Below are 18,627 nucleotides of genomic sequence, written 5' to 3'. Positions count from 1 at the left end.
TAGGTGCATTAGTGTGGGACTCGCTCAGGCTCGCCACAATTAACTAATAACTGTGTGGAGCTATGTCAGCCCTCGCGGCCGAAGCAGGTACTGCGGTTCTAAGAGACCTTGCGCGACAACAATGACGTCACGTGCGATAATTATAATTTGAACTTCAAAAATGAATTTATTTGATTGGACGAAATCTTGTGCACGTGATTTTCGCTTGTTTTGTTGTCGCGCAAGGTCTCTTAGAACCGCAGTATGAGGTCGCAACATTAATATAATATTGTTGACCTATCACTGGATGGTGCTGACTGCTGATTGGCTAGAAAGTGATGCAGTTTCCATATATGGAGAACTAATCCAGTGGATATAAAAGGCGACAGTGCAGTTGTATACAGTTTGCAGTTTATTGTGCATCTGGAGCATTAATGGCGTCAAAAAACGTTGTAACTACCCGTGCTGAAGATGGCGGCGATTGGAATCAGATAAAGCAAGAGATCACATGTTCGATATGTTACGAGTTGTTCACAGATCCCCGTACTCTTCCATGTTTACACACCTTCTGTAAGTCTTGTATTCAGACCAGCGTAGAGACTGGTCTAGCTGAGGTGCCTGAGGGTTATTTCGAGTGTCCGCTGTGTCGCGCGCATGTTCAGTTACCCGCCAATGGTATCGAAGGAATTTCCTCCAACTTTTCCATCAAACGACTGATAGAAATTTACCAAAAACGGCAAGAAATAGAGACAGATACCTCTCCTAAATGTGGTGTATGTACAGACAGAAACTCTGCTACGACGTGGTGTATTGAATGTGACTGTCCCATATGTAGTGAATGCGACAGCTCTCATAAGCGCACAAAAGTATTTTCCCAACACAAAATTATTCCTATGAAAGACTTCACTAGTGACCCAAAACACGCCATAGAAGTGTCCCTTAATCCAGGAGCCTGCCCCTCCCATCCTGACCAAGTTTTGAAGTTTTATTGTTACACTTGTGACCAAACCATTTGTGTGGAATGTGCCCTGCTTGATCACCCAAGGGGTGAACACAAGTTTGATTCAATTGGTAAAGTCATCATAGCAGAGAAGGAGGAAGTATTGAAGACAGCTGCTCCACTGGAGCCAATGAGAATTAGTGTTTGTGAAGCAATGAGCAGGGTAGCTGCTAGCAAAGACGACATCACTGCCAGATACCAAGTGAACATGGCTGAAGTGAATTCATTGTTCGATGAACTGCACCGGATCTTAGACAAACAGAGAGACGTGATATTAAAGAAACTAGAGTCATCCAAAGCCACCTCTCATAAGTCACTAGATATACAGAGTTCTGATCTATCATTTTTGGAGTCAAAGCTTAGGAGCTGTCAAGAGTTCGTACACAACTTGATAGACAAAAGTAATGCTACAGAAATCTTATCCTTCAAGACTCAGATAGCTGGTAGGGTTGCTAGTCTAATGGAACAAGCTCTACTGGAGCCAGTGTGTACTGCTGACAGTACCGTGTGGTGTATTGACCCTGCTAAATTTGTTGCTATGAGTCGGTCACTGTGCCATGCATTCTGCTCACCTCATCCCACAAATTGTACCACAGATAAGCCTACAAGACATTACATACAAGTTGACGGTATTCCAGTAAATGCTGTAACAATAATAGTATCACTTAAAGACTCTTGTGGTAATCCTGTCCCCAAGCAAGCTCAACATCTTGAAATGACATCAGATGAAGTCAGTCACCTTATGGTAGAGGAACAAGATAAAAATGGTGTTTACAGGATGACTTATCAACCAATTGGTATAGCAGCTCATGCAGTTATCATCAAATGGAATGGGTGTAATATCACCCAATGTGACATTCCTGAACTGATGAGGAATTATACTACCCTACTAGTGGATATTCCCGTGAGAGAAGTGGAGAAGAAAGAGGAAGACGATGTGGAAGACATTCAACAAGAAGTTGTGGAAGTTGAAATGGAATTACCATATGCAATTGGTAGATTCTCACCAGTTTCACTTTCTAGTTTTGAGGTCAGTTTGGTATCAGATGATAGGCCTCCTGATAGTGATGATGATGTGCATGCAATGGTACATGGTGAATTGGTAGATGAAGTCAGGAGTGAAGAATCCTATTTGCTTGATGATGAAGGTGACCAACTTGATGAACCTCAGGCTGAACCTGTAGAGGACATGAAAGATGACATCATAGATGATGATCTTAGTATTGGTGATAATGATGATGAAAATAGTGATAATGAACACGACAGCGATGGCAGTCAAAATGTTGATGAAGTCAATGATCAGTTGCAGTTGCAGGTTCTCAACACATATGGACCTGATGAAGAGGTGTTTGGTTTGATGTATGGCTTAGCTAATGGACCAAATGATGAACTAATAGTAGTTGATACAGGTAATCACAAACTGATAGTGTTTGATAAGGATTTACAGTATTCCCATACTATTGGAGAGGAAGGAGAAGCTGAGGGACAGTTCATCAATCCTTTGGGGGTAGTCTGTAATGAGGCTGGACAATTGTTTGTGGCAGACGCAAGGAATAGTCGCGTTCAAGTGTTCAAAGTAGATGGAGAGTTTGTGTCCACTTTTGGAAGGAAAGGAAGTGAGTATGGTGAATTTGATTATCCTAATGGATTAGCACTGTCATCAACTGGTGTACTATTTGTTGGTGATCCTAGAAATCAGCGAATACAAGTGTTTGACACAGAGGACAATAACAAATTTTTACACAGTTTTGGACAAGATAAACTATTGAACAATTATGCAGAATTTGCACTCAGTCATACTGAAGATAAACTGTTTGTGGCTGATGGAGGCAGCAGTATCAAGGTGTTCTCTCCTCAGGGCCAATTCATGTATTCACTATTACCAGATCCTGGTCAGTGTGGTGCCATCCCATCTTATGTTTGCTGTACACCAGATGGACATCTACTAATAGCTACTTTACTGTCAACAAGGTTCTTGTCAGTTTATCATGAAGATGGAACCCTAGTGACCACCTGTGATAGGGAGTGGGATGCCTATAAGTTTCATAAAAACAGGTGTAACCCTAACTTTGACAAAACTTCTAATGTACTTATAAGGAGGAATGGACAAGTTGTGGTTGCTTTCCATAATCATACTATAAATAACTTGATATTTGACAGTGAAGATGGAATTGTGTTGTTGTAATTAATGTAAAACTGTAGTGTTATGTATCATGCACAAAAAGTTGTAAACACATTATTATCATTATTACTAGGCCCAGGGCACATACAACCAAGTACAACCACAAATGGGGCATGTATAACAGTGCATGAGCAGCACAGTGTATGTGGATGGAAAGATGCACATACAGTAAACGTAAGTGATATATGCAATTAGTCGTGAGGGCCTGCTACTATTACATTGTATTGAATACCTGACCATGGTTTACCACATAATGCATTGTCACCTCCCCTCCTGCATGATTCTCACAAGTTGAGGTGCAAGTGCATACTGTCATCTATGGTATTGAATCTCATGCCTGCAAGCAATAAAGCATTAAAGAGTCCTAAAATTATAATGTTTAATGAGGATGAATGTACTGGATTAAGACATGGCTGCTGAAGTTTCCAAGAGCACACCCCAATGATTAAAAGAAGCAGGGTATTTCACTGGAAACTGCTATCTGAGCTTTTAAAATATGAGCTGGGACATATGTCCTAAAATGATAATATGATATACTACAAGATGAAATTAAATTTTGTAGAACAAATGGCTGCGTGCAGCTGATCACTGTGAAAGATGGCAGAACCTTCAATAGGATAAAAATCCAATACCATGGATATTCCACCAAGAAAAAGTATAATTCCATTGTGTGGTAGCATTGCAGACTGTAACTATGTATGGACACAATAATATAGGTTGGTAAATAAACAGCAACAAGCACAACCACACAGCAATTATCAGCCTAAGGGCATATTTTGTGTATGTAGTGTTTGTTGTCCCAATCTTGTCGTATGGGATATAATTATGGCATGTTTATAGTTTCTGTCTTAAAGTAAAATAATGGTGATGACAAAACAACATAAATTAAAATGAAATGAAACAAACAAAACCACAATTGTTCTAATCAACAAGAATACAGCTTTCCACTAAATGCAGCTCAGTGGACTGAGTGGAGACAGCAGGAGCTATGTTGACTGTAGCTTTCTGCTCCCACAAATAGCCAGTACAACAGAACGTAATAGTGAAAACGACACAGCACAACGCATCCAGGAAAGTGTCTGGTTGTAAGAAGTACTGTGCTTCTGTGACAAAGTAATGTCACTCCTGGCACTGAAAGGCTTCAGGTTGAGAGACACACAAACTTATCAGCGAGCGTTTGCAAATCCGTGAAAATTTTAATTTTAGCAACACTGCTCAACCTCGAAATATTTGGGCTATGTACGGTATGCTTACTGCCAGACTGAGAGCTAACAATCTACCGGGAATTTCAGTTCCGTTTGAAAATTTTATTGTTTGCGTGGTGACGTCAACAAGTTGAAAACAACGGAGAAAGAGCATTTTGGCCACACTGTCAGTTGACCCACCAGTAAATCAGTGAGATCATGCAAAATTATTCTGCTGCTGCTGCAGCTAAGCTATTGTCTTATATACTTCATGGTTCAGTTATAGGTATAACCACTTGCATGCAGTTTACACATTGCATTGCTAATTCTAATCAAAACTGCTTCCAGATTCATTCCCCGACTGAGCTATATTACTTTTACAAGTTTCTATTGAAGTATGAAGAGTTGAATAAATTGCACAAAAATTCTCAAAATAGCAGAAAAGATACTTTGTATGTAGTATATCCCACATTAATGTTATCAATTTGTTTACTGAAAAGTTTGCTACAAAATCTACAATGAAAAAATGAGATGCAATATATATATAATATATACACATGAACAAAATACATACACAATGAGATACACACCAAGAAACAAGACATACTGTGTGTATACTTTACTGCATACAAAAACATGTGAAATCATTTTTGTCTTGCTAGATGAGGATTAAACTGACTGTTGTATCTACAGTAAAAGACAACATAATAATTTACTTCACTCCAATAACACAAGTAGTGTACCTTGATGGTGGAAGATCCGCCGTGTGGCTGGACTTATCATCTTTATCAGTACCAGCTAATAGTGCAGCAGTTCGCGCTCTCTCTGCTTCTTCTCTCTTCTTTCTCTCTCGTCGTAACTCCTCGATACTCTTACTGTGATGCTTGTGAGATTTCTTAGTTTTAGAATGCTGCAAATATACGTAAACACAAATACAAGCGTTCTATATAAGCATATATAATACCTTTTTACTCTCTTTTATTTTCTCGTCAGCAGTTTTTTTCCTATCCACAAGATCTTTCATGATCAGCAAAGGATCCATTAAATCTTTCTTCCTCTTGTCCTTAACGTCACTGTGGAGTAAAGAATCTAACATCTAGTACTGTTCCAATCACCACACAATAAGTCTCTACTATTTTAGACTGTCTCTTTACAATGGCCATGTAAATCAGATAGATACCAAAACAGCACATGAAATCCTATGGACAAGGGAGCATGTAAACAAATATGGACAAGGGAGCATGTAAACAAATAGGCTGCCATGTACTGGGATTTTACAGTCTGTTGTCCTAGATGCATGTGCTTAGCAGTGCAGAGGAAATGGCAAATTCAAACGAGATTCAAGTAACTGTGTGTGTGTGTCCTATTACAATGAATATTTGTAAATGTGGTAAAACTATTACTCGCAATGTTGTTGTGACTCATTTATCACCAGTGAATGGCCCTTCAGATACTAGGATTTTAGCACATGCGTAATTATAACAGGACAATGGACCAGAACTATTCCAAGCATTTCCTTCAAGTCAATGGCCTTCCTATTAAAACCGCTTTCATTGCTGCCTTCACATGATATGATAACGTAGTGGCCCATTCTAGGTGTATTCCTAAGAGTACCAATGACATACATTACTAACATAAAATGCCATGTTTAGTGAACACAGCTCCCTTGCTCATATGGTTTAATATGCTCCTACCATCAAATAATGCTAAGATGTACAGTACCACACATTTTTGATATACCACAAATAGGCCATATCTTTCACTTCATGGACTTTTTACTTTCTAGTGATGACATGATAAAAATAAAATTTTAGCTACTCCTGACTGTTATATAGCATATGACTGCTCTAACTTGATCTTTATAGGCATGGGGGCTATCACCCTGTGAAATAAAGTGCATTTTGTTCTAGCACTTTTGTTGCTGCACATATGACCACTGGATTACTTGTTACTATTTTGTTCCAGTTCAGCAAAAACTTGACCTGCTGAACCTCTGAAGTTTTCTGAAGTTTTACAATAACTTAATTTAACTGACATGGCATACCCCCTGTAGAGACGTTGTCTAAAGAAACCTGTTTTAAGGCCAGGTACATTTCAACACTTCATCTGCATTACTGGACATGGTTCCAACACAAATTTTGCCAATCACAAAACACTCTACATAATAAACATTATGCACTACTCAATTGGAAGTAAAGAAATCACCAGTTATGTTAACAACATTGCTTGGAAATCATCCATCATTTGTGACCGGATCTGCGAAAACAGGACATAATCGCATATTAATCTACTTAGCCAAGTGTACCCACTGACAAAGTTTCAGCTTCATATGCCAATAACCTTGGGAGTTACAGCCCTAAAAAGTAGCAACCACAGAAAAATCGATTTGTACAGCAAGTATACGGAAAATAAATTACAGGCGCTTACAAAAATGGTTGTAACTTACCAAGAGGTATGGAGCTGAAATTTTCACCATCGTGTTCGCCATGAATAGGGGAATCAATTATTGGGTACGGTTTTCCTTAACCTTCCTCACTGCATACAAAGGCAAAATTCGTGATGAAAAATCAATCGCATATGATCGCTTCGACATGACATAAACAAACGCTCATAACTCCTTGGGTCTACTGCAACGAAACAAAGATTTTCCAACTCCTCTTGAGCAGACAAATAAGATGATATCCAGGTGTTTATTGTTAGTCCCTTCCTTCACTATGAAAGAGGCATTCAAAAAATTTATGGATTTTTTTCAATAATATGCAAGTATTTCACCCAATGTATTCAATGCTTTATACTGTAAATTTAGGATTGTGCGATTATGTCCTGTTTTCGCAGATCCGGTCACATTCTATTAACATTACTACTACAAGATTACAGACTAATTCTTCAGCTGTTAGGAATATTACCAACAGGTATTACAGGGTAATTGTCACCTATCTAATATGTGACATACCTTTCCTCTTTTCTGTCAGATGCAGTCCTTTTTAAGTACCATGGATCACTCTTTGATTCTATGACAAAAGCATTTGCAGTGAAGCCTGTACCCTTTATTGTTATTAGTACAAGTACACAGAAAAACTTGTAATTTTCAACTAGAGTAGGGACCATAGCACATCGATAAAAAGTACTGAAACAAGCTGGAGTAGTACATGATATTAAATCACAGTAAAACAATAAGAAGTGTTATATCCCTACTGTGCATTTCCATTATGGTATCTTGAGCACAGTAGGGATATAACACTTCTTAGTGTTTTACTATCGTGCACTACTCCAGCTTGTTTCAGTACTTTTTATCGATGTGTTATGGTCCCTACCCTAGTTGAAAATTAAAATTACAAATTTTTCTGTGTACTTGTTTGTTAACTTTTTTTTGTAAATAATATTATGACTGGTGAACCCACGCATACCACATCTAAAATGGCACCGCGCGCCCCAGCTATAGCAATAAAAGTAAAGTATCTATAATGTTTCGTTGTCAGCTATGTTCAACCTGTTACACAGCATTTCGGATCCAGAACTGTTCGAAAAGCACCTCTGCAATCCATGCATACCGAAAGAAATAGTGCCATGCGCCCCAGTTATATCAATTATTGTCTGGAAAGTGAAGTCTGTTACACAGCGGTACGAATCGAGAACTGTTCAAAATGCACCTCTGCAATTAAAACAGCCACTATGAAAAATACAGACGATTTTCATTACGAAGGGAAGCTATCACATGCCCTCACCAAATTGACACTTTTCGTTGTCAGCAAAGATGAATGGGACACAAAGGAGGACACTGGTAAATCCATGAAGAATGCATTGTACGTACTGCGGTATGCCAAAAGGCACCTTTCGGGCCGAAGCAATGTCGAACAGTGAAAAAATCAAGCACATACGTAGCCTTAGCCGTTATCGAGTTATGCTTGTCTGAAGGCATCAGTCAGTTACTTACTCAGTCAGTGGAAAATTCCATTAAATAAAATTTTTTTTAAATTCCATAGCAACTTGTTGAAAGCATTTCAGGTCAATCTGAAAACTTATTCGGGCTTAGTTTTACCTGCCTCATCATTGTCAGGGAAAATTGAGGGTAGTTTTTGGGTAATGTTATTTTGTGGGCCACGCCTACTCCTTTGTGGTGCCTATTATACATATCGTACTGTATGATATGTGGATTTTGGAAGTATACATACACATACACCTATACAAATGGGACCAAGATAGGTAAGGTGTTCCGAATATCAAGTGTCCACATTTCAGGGTGCCTTTTACTAACAAGTTTCACTTTGTCTACATCAGGGGGGAACCAGTGTACAGGGAGCAAGTGTACACTAGAGTCCACCCATATCACTTTAACAGGAATACCTTATACACAGATTTTCACAATGTGAAATTTCAACAATACAAGAACACATCTAGTCTCACCACCCTTGTTTTTTTCCCTTTTTTCCCTATTTGGTTGTGAAAAGATCCCACGATGAAATTGAAAAAAAATCATTATCATTATAGCTGGCAAGGCTAACACAAATCACAATAATATTTTCATGGATTATTTTTTATATTTCACAGCTTTTTGTGCTTACTGGAAGCATTTCCACAGAGCAGACATGACACATGTTAGCAACAATACTGACACAACAATCTTGAAAAGAAGTGCAGATGTATTAATTTCTACTTTTACGTACATTGAGATATCTATAGCTTTAGACTTTATTCTTACTAGAGTTCTAGTCTTTGAAAGAAGCTAGTAACAGTAGTTGGTGTTGTTCATCGTTTTAATTTACAAACAACCTCAGTTATCTGAATTCTGAATTTTTCTATTAAAGTAGTGAATGTTCTATTAGAAGTCAAATGTTTTATTGTTTGTGAAGCAGTGAATTTGCCTAAAATTTCACAATTACAGACATCTCAGGTATCTGAACACAAGGTAGTCAGCCATAAGGAGTTCAGATAACTCCACTGTAGTCTATCATGAAGAATCTTAGCTGTATACAAGTTTTCATGAATTATACAGCTCTTTTTATCATCTTACTGTAAAAGCTATCCCACTAAGCAGTAGTCCCTCTATTATCTGGCCAATAATTATCCAAACATTCTATTATCCAAATTGTGGATAAGACTGTTCTATTAGAGTATTTTGACAAAGGTGTACATTCTATTAGAGTATTTGAAAGGAGTTCTGTACATTATAAATGAATTGACTTCTAATTATCCAAACTTTTCGATTATCTGAATTCACCCAGGGACCAAAGAGTTTAGATAATGGAGGGAACACTGTACATGGAGTGAGAATCACGGACCTAAAACTGTGTCGAATGTATAGAAAACTTCCAGAACACTAGTGATTCACATCTTCTAATTATGAAGTCACACTGTAAAAAAAAATGTATATACAGTACTACTATATATGTCATATTTAACTGTCCAAGGGGAAGCACAGAATAGTTTCATGTGCCCCCCATCCTTCAAATCTTCTTGATTCAAATACTCTAATAGAACAGTCACAACATACAACAGTGATAATTCTCCAACAACATGCAATAGTGTAACAAAATAATTCTCCAACTCATTCTCTTCTAGACACGCTTGGTATATAATCATGCTTTCAAGTCATAACCATCCTTTCCATACCGTAGCCATTTTACAATTGCATGTCACAGTTTACATGTTAGAGCTATAAGCCACTCAAGTCAGATCCCTACAAACCACATTTAGTGAAATCGATATAAAAGTATTCTTAATGCATGAATTGTATATCAATGTATCATAGCAGCCATCCAACATTTTGCGTGTGGCTTAATAACCTAGCTAAGAAACAAGTGTCTATTATACATACATACTTATTACGAATATGACAAAAGGATTTCAATCTTGGTAACACAATCACACATGGAAAGGAAATATGCTATGGAGTTATACTTACAGTTACAAGGAAAAATTATGAATTTTAAATTCAATTAGGGATCAAAGAAAAACAAGCAGGTAAACAAAGGAGGTCGCCTACACCAGCAGATATACTAGTGGACAAGACTGAATTAGGGATTAAATGTCCACTAGTATATCTGCAGGTATAAGTGACCTCCTTTGTTTCCCTACTTTTTTCTATGATCCCTAAAAATTTTCTAACTTTTCCTTATGCTTGTTTGTTTACTTTTTTGCAACATTGTTATAACAGGTGAACCCACATATACCGCATCAAAAGAAAGAATGGTGCCGGAGTGAACCAGTGTTATGTCTGAACGCACGCCCCACTATCAATAATTACTAACTTGAAAATGGCCATTATGCCTAACTTTCAGCTATGTTCAGTCCGTTACACAGTACTACAAACAAATGGGACACAAAGGAGGATAAAGGTAAGTCCACGATACATGCACTGTATGTATTGCAGTATGCCAAAAGGCACCTGTTGGGCTAAAGCAACATCGAACAATGAAAAATCAAGCCCGAAGCCTTAGCTGTTATCCAGTTAAGTTTGTCTGAAGGAATTAGTTAGTCAGTCAGTCAGCAGAATATTCCACTGAATAAAAATATTTTAAAATTCCGTAGCAACCTACCTGAAGCATTTTTGGCTGTTCCGGAGACACCTTTGGGCTTGATTCTACCCAACCAATACTACCAAGGTGCCACGAAGCTATTGTGAGGTTGATTTTTGGTCAATATATATATATTTTTGAAAAGGTGCTAACCTCCATGGCCCCTAATATACAGTGCTACTGTACTGTAAATGATGCTGATTATTATGCTTTGACGTATGCAGGAATTTTGAAAAGGGGTTTCCACTATAGCTAAGTGACTGTTATATTAGAGTATATCTGACTGCTCTATTAGAGTATCTCGATCTTTTCACCAAAATCATAATTCAGAACAATGTATAAACGAAGTTATAAATTTGCTATCATGTTAGAAACTATTATTTAACTAAGATAAAAGTTTAAAATGTGTCCTGTTCTATGATAGATTTCAGATTCTGGAAACTGAAGTCTCAATTTCTTAATGTTTCAAGTAGTGCGTAAAATCCAAAGGGGAACCCCTGGAAACCCCCCTCGGTACGCCCCTGACTTTACACTACCATGGTGTGCACCCTAAATCCGTACATGTACATATCACTTCATACAGGTAGTCCACTTACTGCTGTCATCATCTAAACAACTCTGTCCAAGGTATGTCAACACTCCAGCTTGCTTCTCAAACTTCTCCTGTTCAGCTTTGATCTCTGCTTCGTGTTCACGATTGTGTACTGCTTCCAAACCCACACCACTGCCCTAATTATTCACAAGAACTTCTTATATACATAACAGTCCCCCTATCCCTATGTACCTGTAGAACTGTTATTATTTTAAAAAGTGGACAATGTCAAACTCCTTAGATTATGCACTATTGATAATTTCATTACAACAGGAAATGCGATCAATATGGATGGGGGGGGGGGGGATATTATACACATTAGGGAGTTCTTCATGTTCAAGGGAAACCTTCTATGAGTTATACAGATATCCACAAATCTATATCATTAATCTTTTGGTGTGACATACAATACAAAAAACGCCGACAGCTATCCCTCAAACATTTATGGTTGCTCCCTACAAAATGGACGCCCTTGAGAATCAGGACACTTGTCCATGGTCCAATTTTTACAGTGCACACATCCAATCAGGACACCCACAATAAGGACACCTTGATACACTTGTCCATGGTACCATTGTACACACATTTAGACCCTTGAAAAATCAGGACACTTCTCCATAGTCCCATTAATTTTGTGTTAGTACAGTACACACAGGACACCTCACTAATACGGGAAGTGAACCAGAACTCAAGCTCACAAGAGTTACTAGAGCTCTATCTATCAGCCTGGCCCGTACCAAGGTGTCCAGAAAAGATTTAGTTCCACTGTAGTACTAAACACAGTAATAAGATGATGCTACACTCACTCCTTGCTCCACATCATAGAAGAAGTTAATGTGTTGTGGTTTATCAGTTGGTACTAGTCCACTCTGTACTGACTTTTGTTTGACTTTACCCTTCAGTAGAGCTGTACGAGCTTCTTGTTCCTATAGCAACCAAATAACACTTGTAACATACACAATAGAACAATGGAAATGACTACTCATTTTTCTGTAGCATTGTTGATACGAGCAGATAGGACATTTCTAAATAAGCATTTGTATAGGACTAACTTTCAAGTTCGATAGAGCAAGATTTTTAAAATGAAACTTTGGAGGAATAAAGTAATGGAAGGATAAATGTTTGACAGAATAAAATGATGGATAGTACAAAAGTTTGTTGAGTCAATTAAAGTTGGACAAAGTTTACACAAGGTCATCAGTCTCCTACTCTGCACCTACCTTCCCTTATGTCCACTACCTGTATGGTAATTGGTCTTTTGATACAGGTAAACAATCTATCTACAGGCCACATTGCTATATTCATTTTAACATATACAACTTAGGTTCAGCTTATCAAAACAAAACAGCGAGATAAAGGTGACCATGCAGTTAACATTCCAACTCCTTGTATTGAGGTCCCTGACTTTTAATGGTCAACACCAGTACTTTCTTTAAGCTGACAGAGTGAGCTAGGGTTTAGGATCACCGGACTCTAGTTCTGGCTACACTACAGTGGCTGGCCTCCGCCACCATTTCTGATCACGGTGACCTGTGACTGGGTCTAATAAGGAGTTATCAATCCAGCCTACTGGAAATCTGAGAAACTTCTGTACTTTGTTTGTCTGAAAATATCTGATATCACATCGTAAAGTTGCTTCAAGGGGGTGACACACAGGCTCTCACTTCTGTGATTGCTCAAAGTCAGTGTTGTGACAATGCTGAAAGTTTTGGTACCAATGCCATTTCTTTTCTAACCAATCAGACACTTCACTTCAGCTACAACATAATTAGATAGACTAAAACGACAAAAGTGGCCAACTGAAACCATGGATACACACACATAATCAAGATGGTGAAGGGTACAAAAATGTAGCACCAGACCCTACCTAACGTGGGGTCTGGGCACAAGACTATTGTTCTTGTAAGTTATCTTTAGGAATGATATATAGAGATTCTTCACACATTGTCTTCAGGTATTAGCAATGTAGTAAGCAGATAGAAGACTACGTAGAAGAGGGCGACTAAGGTAGACCTAGGCCAAAATAGTAAGGGAGGCAAAGAGCCTAGCTATTTGTGGTACTCAGGGGGGTGGTACTGATGTCGTTTAACACCATGGGTATTAGTACTACTTCAAAGAAACGTTCACACATAAACCTACCGCTAACAGCGCTCTTTTTTCTTTTTCTTCTTCCCTGGCGCGTGCTTCTGCCTCGTCTCTTTTCACGCGAAGTACATTTTCTTTAGTACCCACGTGCCAACTGTGGAAAATAAACATGAGTGATTAAACTGTCTTTTAACAACACGACCGACAACAAACCTTTTCTTTGGCAAGATATTTAACTTTGGCATTGCAGTAATAACCCACAATCGTAAATATTATGTATTTTATATGTCTTTCGTATTTTAAAATCCGTTGAAATATAATCTGCATTTAGAACTAGATTCAGAATTACTAATACAGGTTTAAAGGCACAGCCTGTGAAACCTGATCACATACAAAAGTTACAGTGAAAATAATCAATTAGCTACAAATGATATCTGCACTTAACAGTGAAATCATCAAATTAATGATGTTAGCAATTGCTGATACTTACCTGATTTTGGAGCAAAAGGTTATAGCACTGCCGAGAGTCAGGATTGGTGAACTGGCCACTACATCTTCCTTCAGGGGTGGATTTAGGGAAAAGTGCTTGGGGTGCGAAGTTAGCTGGTAGAAGCTACAGACTGCAGCTGCACAGCATAGCGTAGGCGTAGTTAGTTAGGCAATGGAAACACTGTGTGGTATAAGAGAAAGGCTAGCTCTTCTCATTGACAGGTGGTCAAAGTTAATAGTATTTGTATTTAGGAATATGGCCATGGGTTGAAATTGAAATACTTCAATAAAAAGCATTCACGTGAACCTAACTTCAGTCTGACCGTGACAAGCATTCTGTCATGCATGCTAAAGGTGAAATTCTGGCTGTAGCTCTCATGTATGTACTCTCACTGACTCTCTTACATGCACGCACACTTTGTAAGGTTTGGGAAGTCTTACTTGAGCCCTGTTAATTATGTGAGTCATACAGACACTTTAGTCATATTTGAGTTAATGTCCAAGGTGGCTGGAGCTGCCCATGAAATTAAAAGTGCAAATAATATTAGCACTAAAATAAAGTACACACCAATACAATTAGGGTAATTATAAAAACAATTTAAATAGCTAACTATTATAAAAACAAATACTAAAACTAGCTAAATATCAGATGGCATCCTTAAAAAAATAATTATAAAACAATACTACAACTAAAACCCTAAAAGTCTGGTGGCACAAGAAATAATTATAAATACACCTAAACTAGAACCTAAATGTCTCGGTAGTGTACTCAGAAAAAGTTACACTACTGAACCTTCCATTTGGGAGGTATATAATTGTAATTGATCTATTAATTTGTTGTTTTCTTGTATCATACTTTTCTGTTTCTCCATTTCAATTTCCATCTCCATCAATGTAGCTGCTTTTGCCTCAATAAGCTCCAGGACATTATTTCTTTCTGTAATTATTTCATTGAGAAATGGATCTTTGTTGATAGCATCATTTCTAGGTGTCATCACAATAACCAGTAGAACAAATGGTGTGACAGCCACTTACAAGAACTTCATGGCTGTTTCTAGTGCAAAAACTATTTCCCTTTCTTGTTTGGATATGGACATCGTCCCTCTTTCACTGGCTCCTTCAAGTGCCAAAACTTTATTGTTTTGTTGTTTAGATACGCACATCACCACCTCTTCACTCCTACAGTTCAGGACTAAACTAATTGTTTACCACAACCTAGCTACATTATAATGATGACTCTAGTGTAGCTAATGTTGTTATGGTGTATAGTATAATGTAACACATTAACTTCCTAATAATCAGGACACAGCATCTGTAGTCTAGTATTGAATATGTTGTACACCACACACACTACACTACACTACACACACACACACACACACACACACACACACACACACACACACACACACACACACACACGTACACACTACATTTCACTACACTACACTACACTACACACACACACACACACACACACACACACACACACACACACACACGCATTATTACATTACGCACGTGCTAAACACTCACACACACGCGTGCGTGCTACACTACAAACACACTACACTACCCATGCACACATACGCACACTACGTATGCACGCTACACTAAGTACACACGCTACACTATGTACGTACGTACGCACACACACACACCCACAGAGGACACTCTCATGGAGCATGTAATAAAATGTGCTAAGTTGTAACTTACTTGGCGCCATCTACAGTAGGGGCTTCTTCAAAAGCAAATATGGGTAGAGCTACCTCCAAACCACAAATGGGTGAAGCTTCTGCAGAAAAAGTAGCGAGAGCAGTTAGAGCTTCTGGCCTATCAACTATAAAAAGAGAAACGTGTACTGAAGTAATATCAAAGTATACAAAACACTCTAATAGAACGCACACACTAAATACTCTAATTGAACACTCACGACCAGGGTCATTTGTTAAGTTAGAGATAATGACTAACTATACCTGTGATAGGCAATGAAGTAACTGGCCAAGCTGGTTTCTTTTTCTTGCGTTTCCGCTTCCCTGTGTAAATATAAGTACGACACAAGTTACTTGCATAGCGCCCACTCATTAAATTATATCTCACCGAAAACAGATGGTAGCTGCTTCATTAAATTTCTTAGTAAAACAGATAACATAGCTGCTAACAATCACTCGTTAACACACACACCACTGACCACACAACACCTTCAATGTCGCGCGTTAATAGCGTTCATTGCACGTGATCGTTACTATGACAATATTATATAAGGTTACTCGTTGCGTCATTCCTGCTAGAGTTGAAGAAGACGCTGTAGCAAATGGATTGTCCTGATAAAGAAGAAGGTTTATCGCCGCGCTACTCTAGCAAGCATTCCGGTCTGTGTGCGTAGGCGTATAAAAATTCAATGGAGGACTTTAATATGCGTGCAGTCATATAGGTAATTATCTAGCTATGGTGTAGTATCACTCACTATGTCACAACTCCAAAATTCTGCCAGCATCGGATCATTTTGTTAGGCAGCCTAATTGGTGAAAATGTTGGTGAGTGTTTAATTAGAGTACTTTTTAAAGTAGTCAATAAGAAAGTGTTAGCAATTGTACCTTGGGGGGAAGGAGGCAGTGGAGCAGGCCAAAGGTTGGGAGGGCCAACTTCAACGATTAAATTTACACAGTAGAGTTTGAAACATACAACAGACATGGATGTTATTCATGGGGGTCTAAGTGCTTGCCCCTTTCACATTTGATTTGGTTTGATTCAATTTTTACATTTACAATACTGCATACAGGTATATGATAATTACAGTCAGTGGTATTAGGGGTACAGGACTGAGCATGAAGGTCCTGGGCTAGTGGCCATTAAAAGAAAAAAAAATACTTGTACTTACACTTTGATTACTTAAATTGGATGCAATACTGTAAATGCATTACTTATGTAACACTCCGGGTTTCTCATATTTTGCTGTACCAGCTACAACTTCTAAAACTATTCTTTTTAAAAGAGGTGGGACTTTTGCATGTACATGGCATCACCCGCATTACGTACTTACCTACATACACGCAGTATAATACAACAATAATTAGTTTTAATCACGTTTCTCCCTCTTAAGATGAAGCGCCCTCGCTGTGATATCATAATGGACAATTCTTTGAAAAGTGTCCAGTGGCATTGCAGTTGTAGCAACGTTTCTGGTTGTTGGTATGAGACTGAGTACCTCTATCATTTGTTTGCTGGTCTAAATCCTTTAAGGAACTATCCGACTTCTTCGTGTAAGACACTCCAGAACCAGAATGGACTATGTCTTGCTGGTCCTAAGACAGGTCTGATGATGTTATAATGCCGAGGGCAATATACTGTTTGTTATGATCTTTGGTTATGACCTTTCATTAATACTAGGATGTATGCTCTTCTTAGGATTAAAACACATATACCATGCCCTAATCCACAATGTCGCTGAATCTAAATCATTTTGAAGTACAGAAATATCATATGGTCACAAACAGTATTGTAAATTTTGGTATGAATAATAGAGTTTTACAGATGGTAGCACATGATGGTAAATTGTTCATGTAAATAATAAAGTATAAGGGCCCCTTTGGGGACTCCAGACAGGACCGGCAAAGGAGTATATATATATATATATATATAATGACTAATCAACACAAACATGCTGGATGCTACCAGATAAGTAGCTCTTAAACCAATTTCACAATTTGCCCTGAACACCACAAGCTAAGTAACTCATTATAGGGAAATGCTGTCGAAAGCTTTCTTTACTAAATGACATCAACTTGCTTGTCAGATTTGTTGTAAACATAGTCCAAAAATAATAATTGTTGGAGGGTTGATCTGCCCTTGAGTGTGCCAAATTGCACTAAAAAGCTAGACACAAAGTTGATTATTTTATCATACACAAGTTTTTCAAGTACTTTTGATGTATTGAAAGTGATATGGGCATATTATGGCTTTGAGGTACTTTATCTATATAAACACCTGGGCATTTATTCTTATATTAATTGTTGCTCCTTGTAGCAGCTATTGATCAACAAATTAAGCCACTGTACATAATCTCACACATCAAGGTAGCACTCTATAGCCTTCATTTAGGACCCAGCATTTGCTAGCCTGCCACTCTAATACAGATATTATATATATTTTAGATGATTTTGCTAATGTTATTCAATGAAACAGGAGGGGAAAATCCCAGACCAGGTGGTGACTTCATCTACAAACAGCTTGCAGCCCAGGAAAGTGCCTGAGGATCCCACACAGCCTAGGATCCAGGATTTACTCTTCATTAAACCTGCAAGCACTTGTGCATAACACTATCCTTACCTTAGTGACCAGTTCACAATGTGAAGGTTTATACATGCAGAATTATTTCTTACATGACCATACCAGTTATTACAAGAAAGATGAGTTGGTTGGAATAAAAAATGCACGCTGTGGACATATCAAATAACTTTTTGCTACAATATTATATCAATGCATAGGGTAGTTAACACATAGAAACATATTTTAGGCAGCTGCAGCATTAAACTTTGGTTTATGAAATTTTAGTTTCGAAATTTATCTACAGTAGTGACTATAGCTATACTATTAGTACA

At 38.0% G+C, this 18,627-nt stretch overlaps 3 protein-coding genes and 1 long non-coding RNA gene across 4 annotated transcripts; 2 read left to right on the top strand and 2 right to left on the bottom strand.

The window, feature by feature from the left end:
* Positions 1-395: 395 nt before the first annotated feature.
* On the top strand, positions 396-3,227 carry LOC136263525 (tripartite motif-containing protein 2-like). The gene has a single exon (XM_066058126.1). The coding sequence runs from the start codon at positions 414-416 to the stop codon at positions 3,162-3,164; it is 2,751 nt and encodes a 916-aa protein (XP_065914198.1). The 5' UTR covers positions 396-413; the 3' UTR covers positions 3,165-3,227.
* A 1,563-nt stretch (positions 3,228-4,790) lies between these two features.
* On the bottom strand, positions 4,791-13,823 carry LOC136264100 (leukocyte receptor cluster member 1 homolog). Its single transcript, XM_066058787.1, has 8 exons — positions 13,751-13,823; positions 13,592-13,691; positions 12,259-12,378; positions 11,457-11,589; positions 7,299-7,356; positions 5,310-5,418; positions 5,089-5,255; positions 4,791-5,032 (listed from the first exon to the last, which is right to left on the bottom strand). The coding sequence occupies exons 1-8, from the start codon at positions 13,780-13,782 to the stop codon at positions 4,990-4,992; spliced, it is 762 nt and encodes a 253-aa protein (XP_065914859.1). The 5' UTR covers positions 13,783-13,823; the 3' UTR covers positions 4,791-4,989.
* A 788-nt stretch (positions 13,824-14,611) lies between these two features.
* Positions 14,612-16,266, bottom strand: LOC136264460 (uncharacterized). Its single transcript, XM_066059207.1, has 5 exons — positions 16,127-16,266; positions 16,003-16,062; positions 15,743-15,866; positions 15,062-15,205; positions 14,612-15,010 (listed from the first exon to the last, which is right to left on the bottom strand). Exons 1-5 carry the CDS (start codon positions 16,176-16,178, stop codon positions 14,806-14,808), a joined length of 585 nt encoding a protein of 194 aa, XP_065915279.1. The 5' UTR covers positions 16,179-16,266; the 3' UTR covers positions 14,612-14,805.
* Positions 16,267-16,290: 24 nt separating this feature from the next.
* On the top strand, positions 16,291-18,425 carry LOC136264459 (uncharacterized). The gene is made up of 3 exons (XR_010705130.1): positions 16,291-16,404; positions 16,453-16,563; positions 18,181-18,425. It is a non-coding gene; the product is annotated as an uncharacterized lncRNA (long non-coding RNA).
* Positions 18,426-18,627: the final 202 nt, after the last annotated feature.

The sequence above is a fragment of the Dysidea avara genome, chromosome 8 (assembly GCF_963678975.1).
Source record: "Dysidea avara chromosome 8, odDysAvar1.4, whole genome shotgun sequence".
Classification (NCBI taxonomy): domain Eukaryota; kingdom Metazoa; phylum Porifera; class Demospongiae; order Dictyoceratida; family Dysideidae; genus Dysidea; species Dysidea avara.
This window is presented reverse-complemented; position numbering and strand designations above follow the sequence as displayed.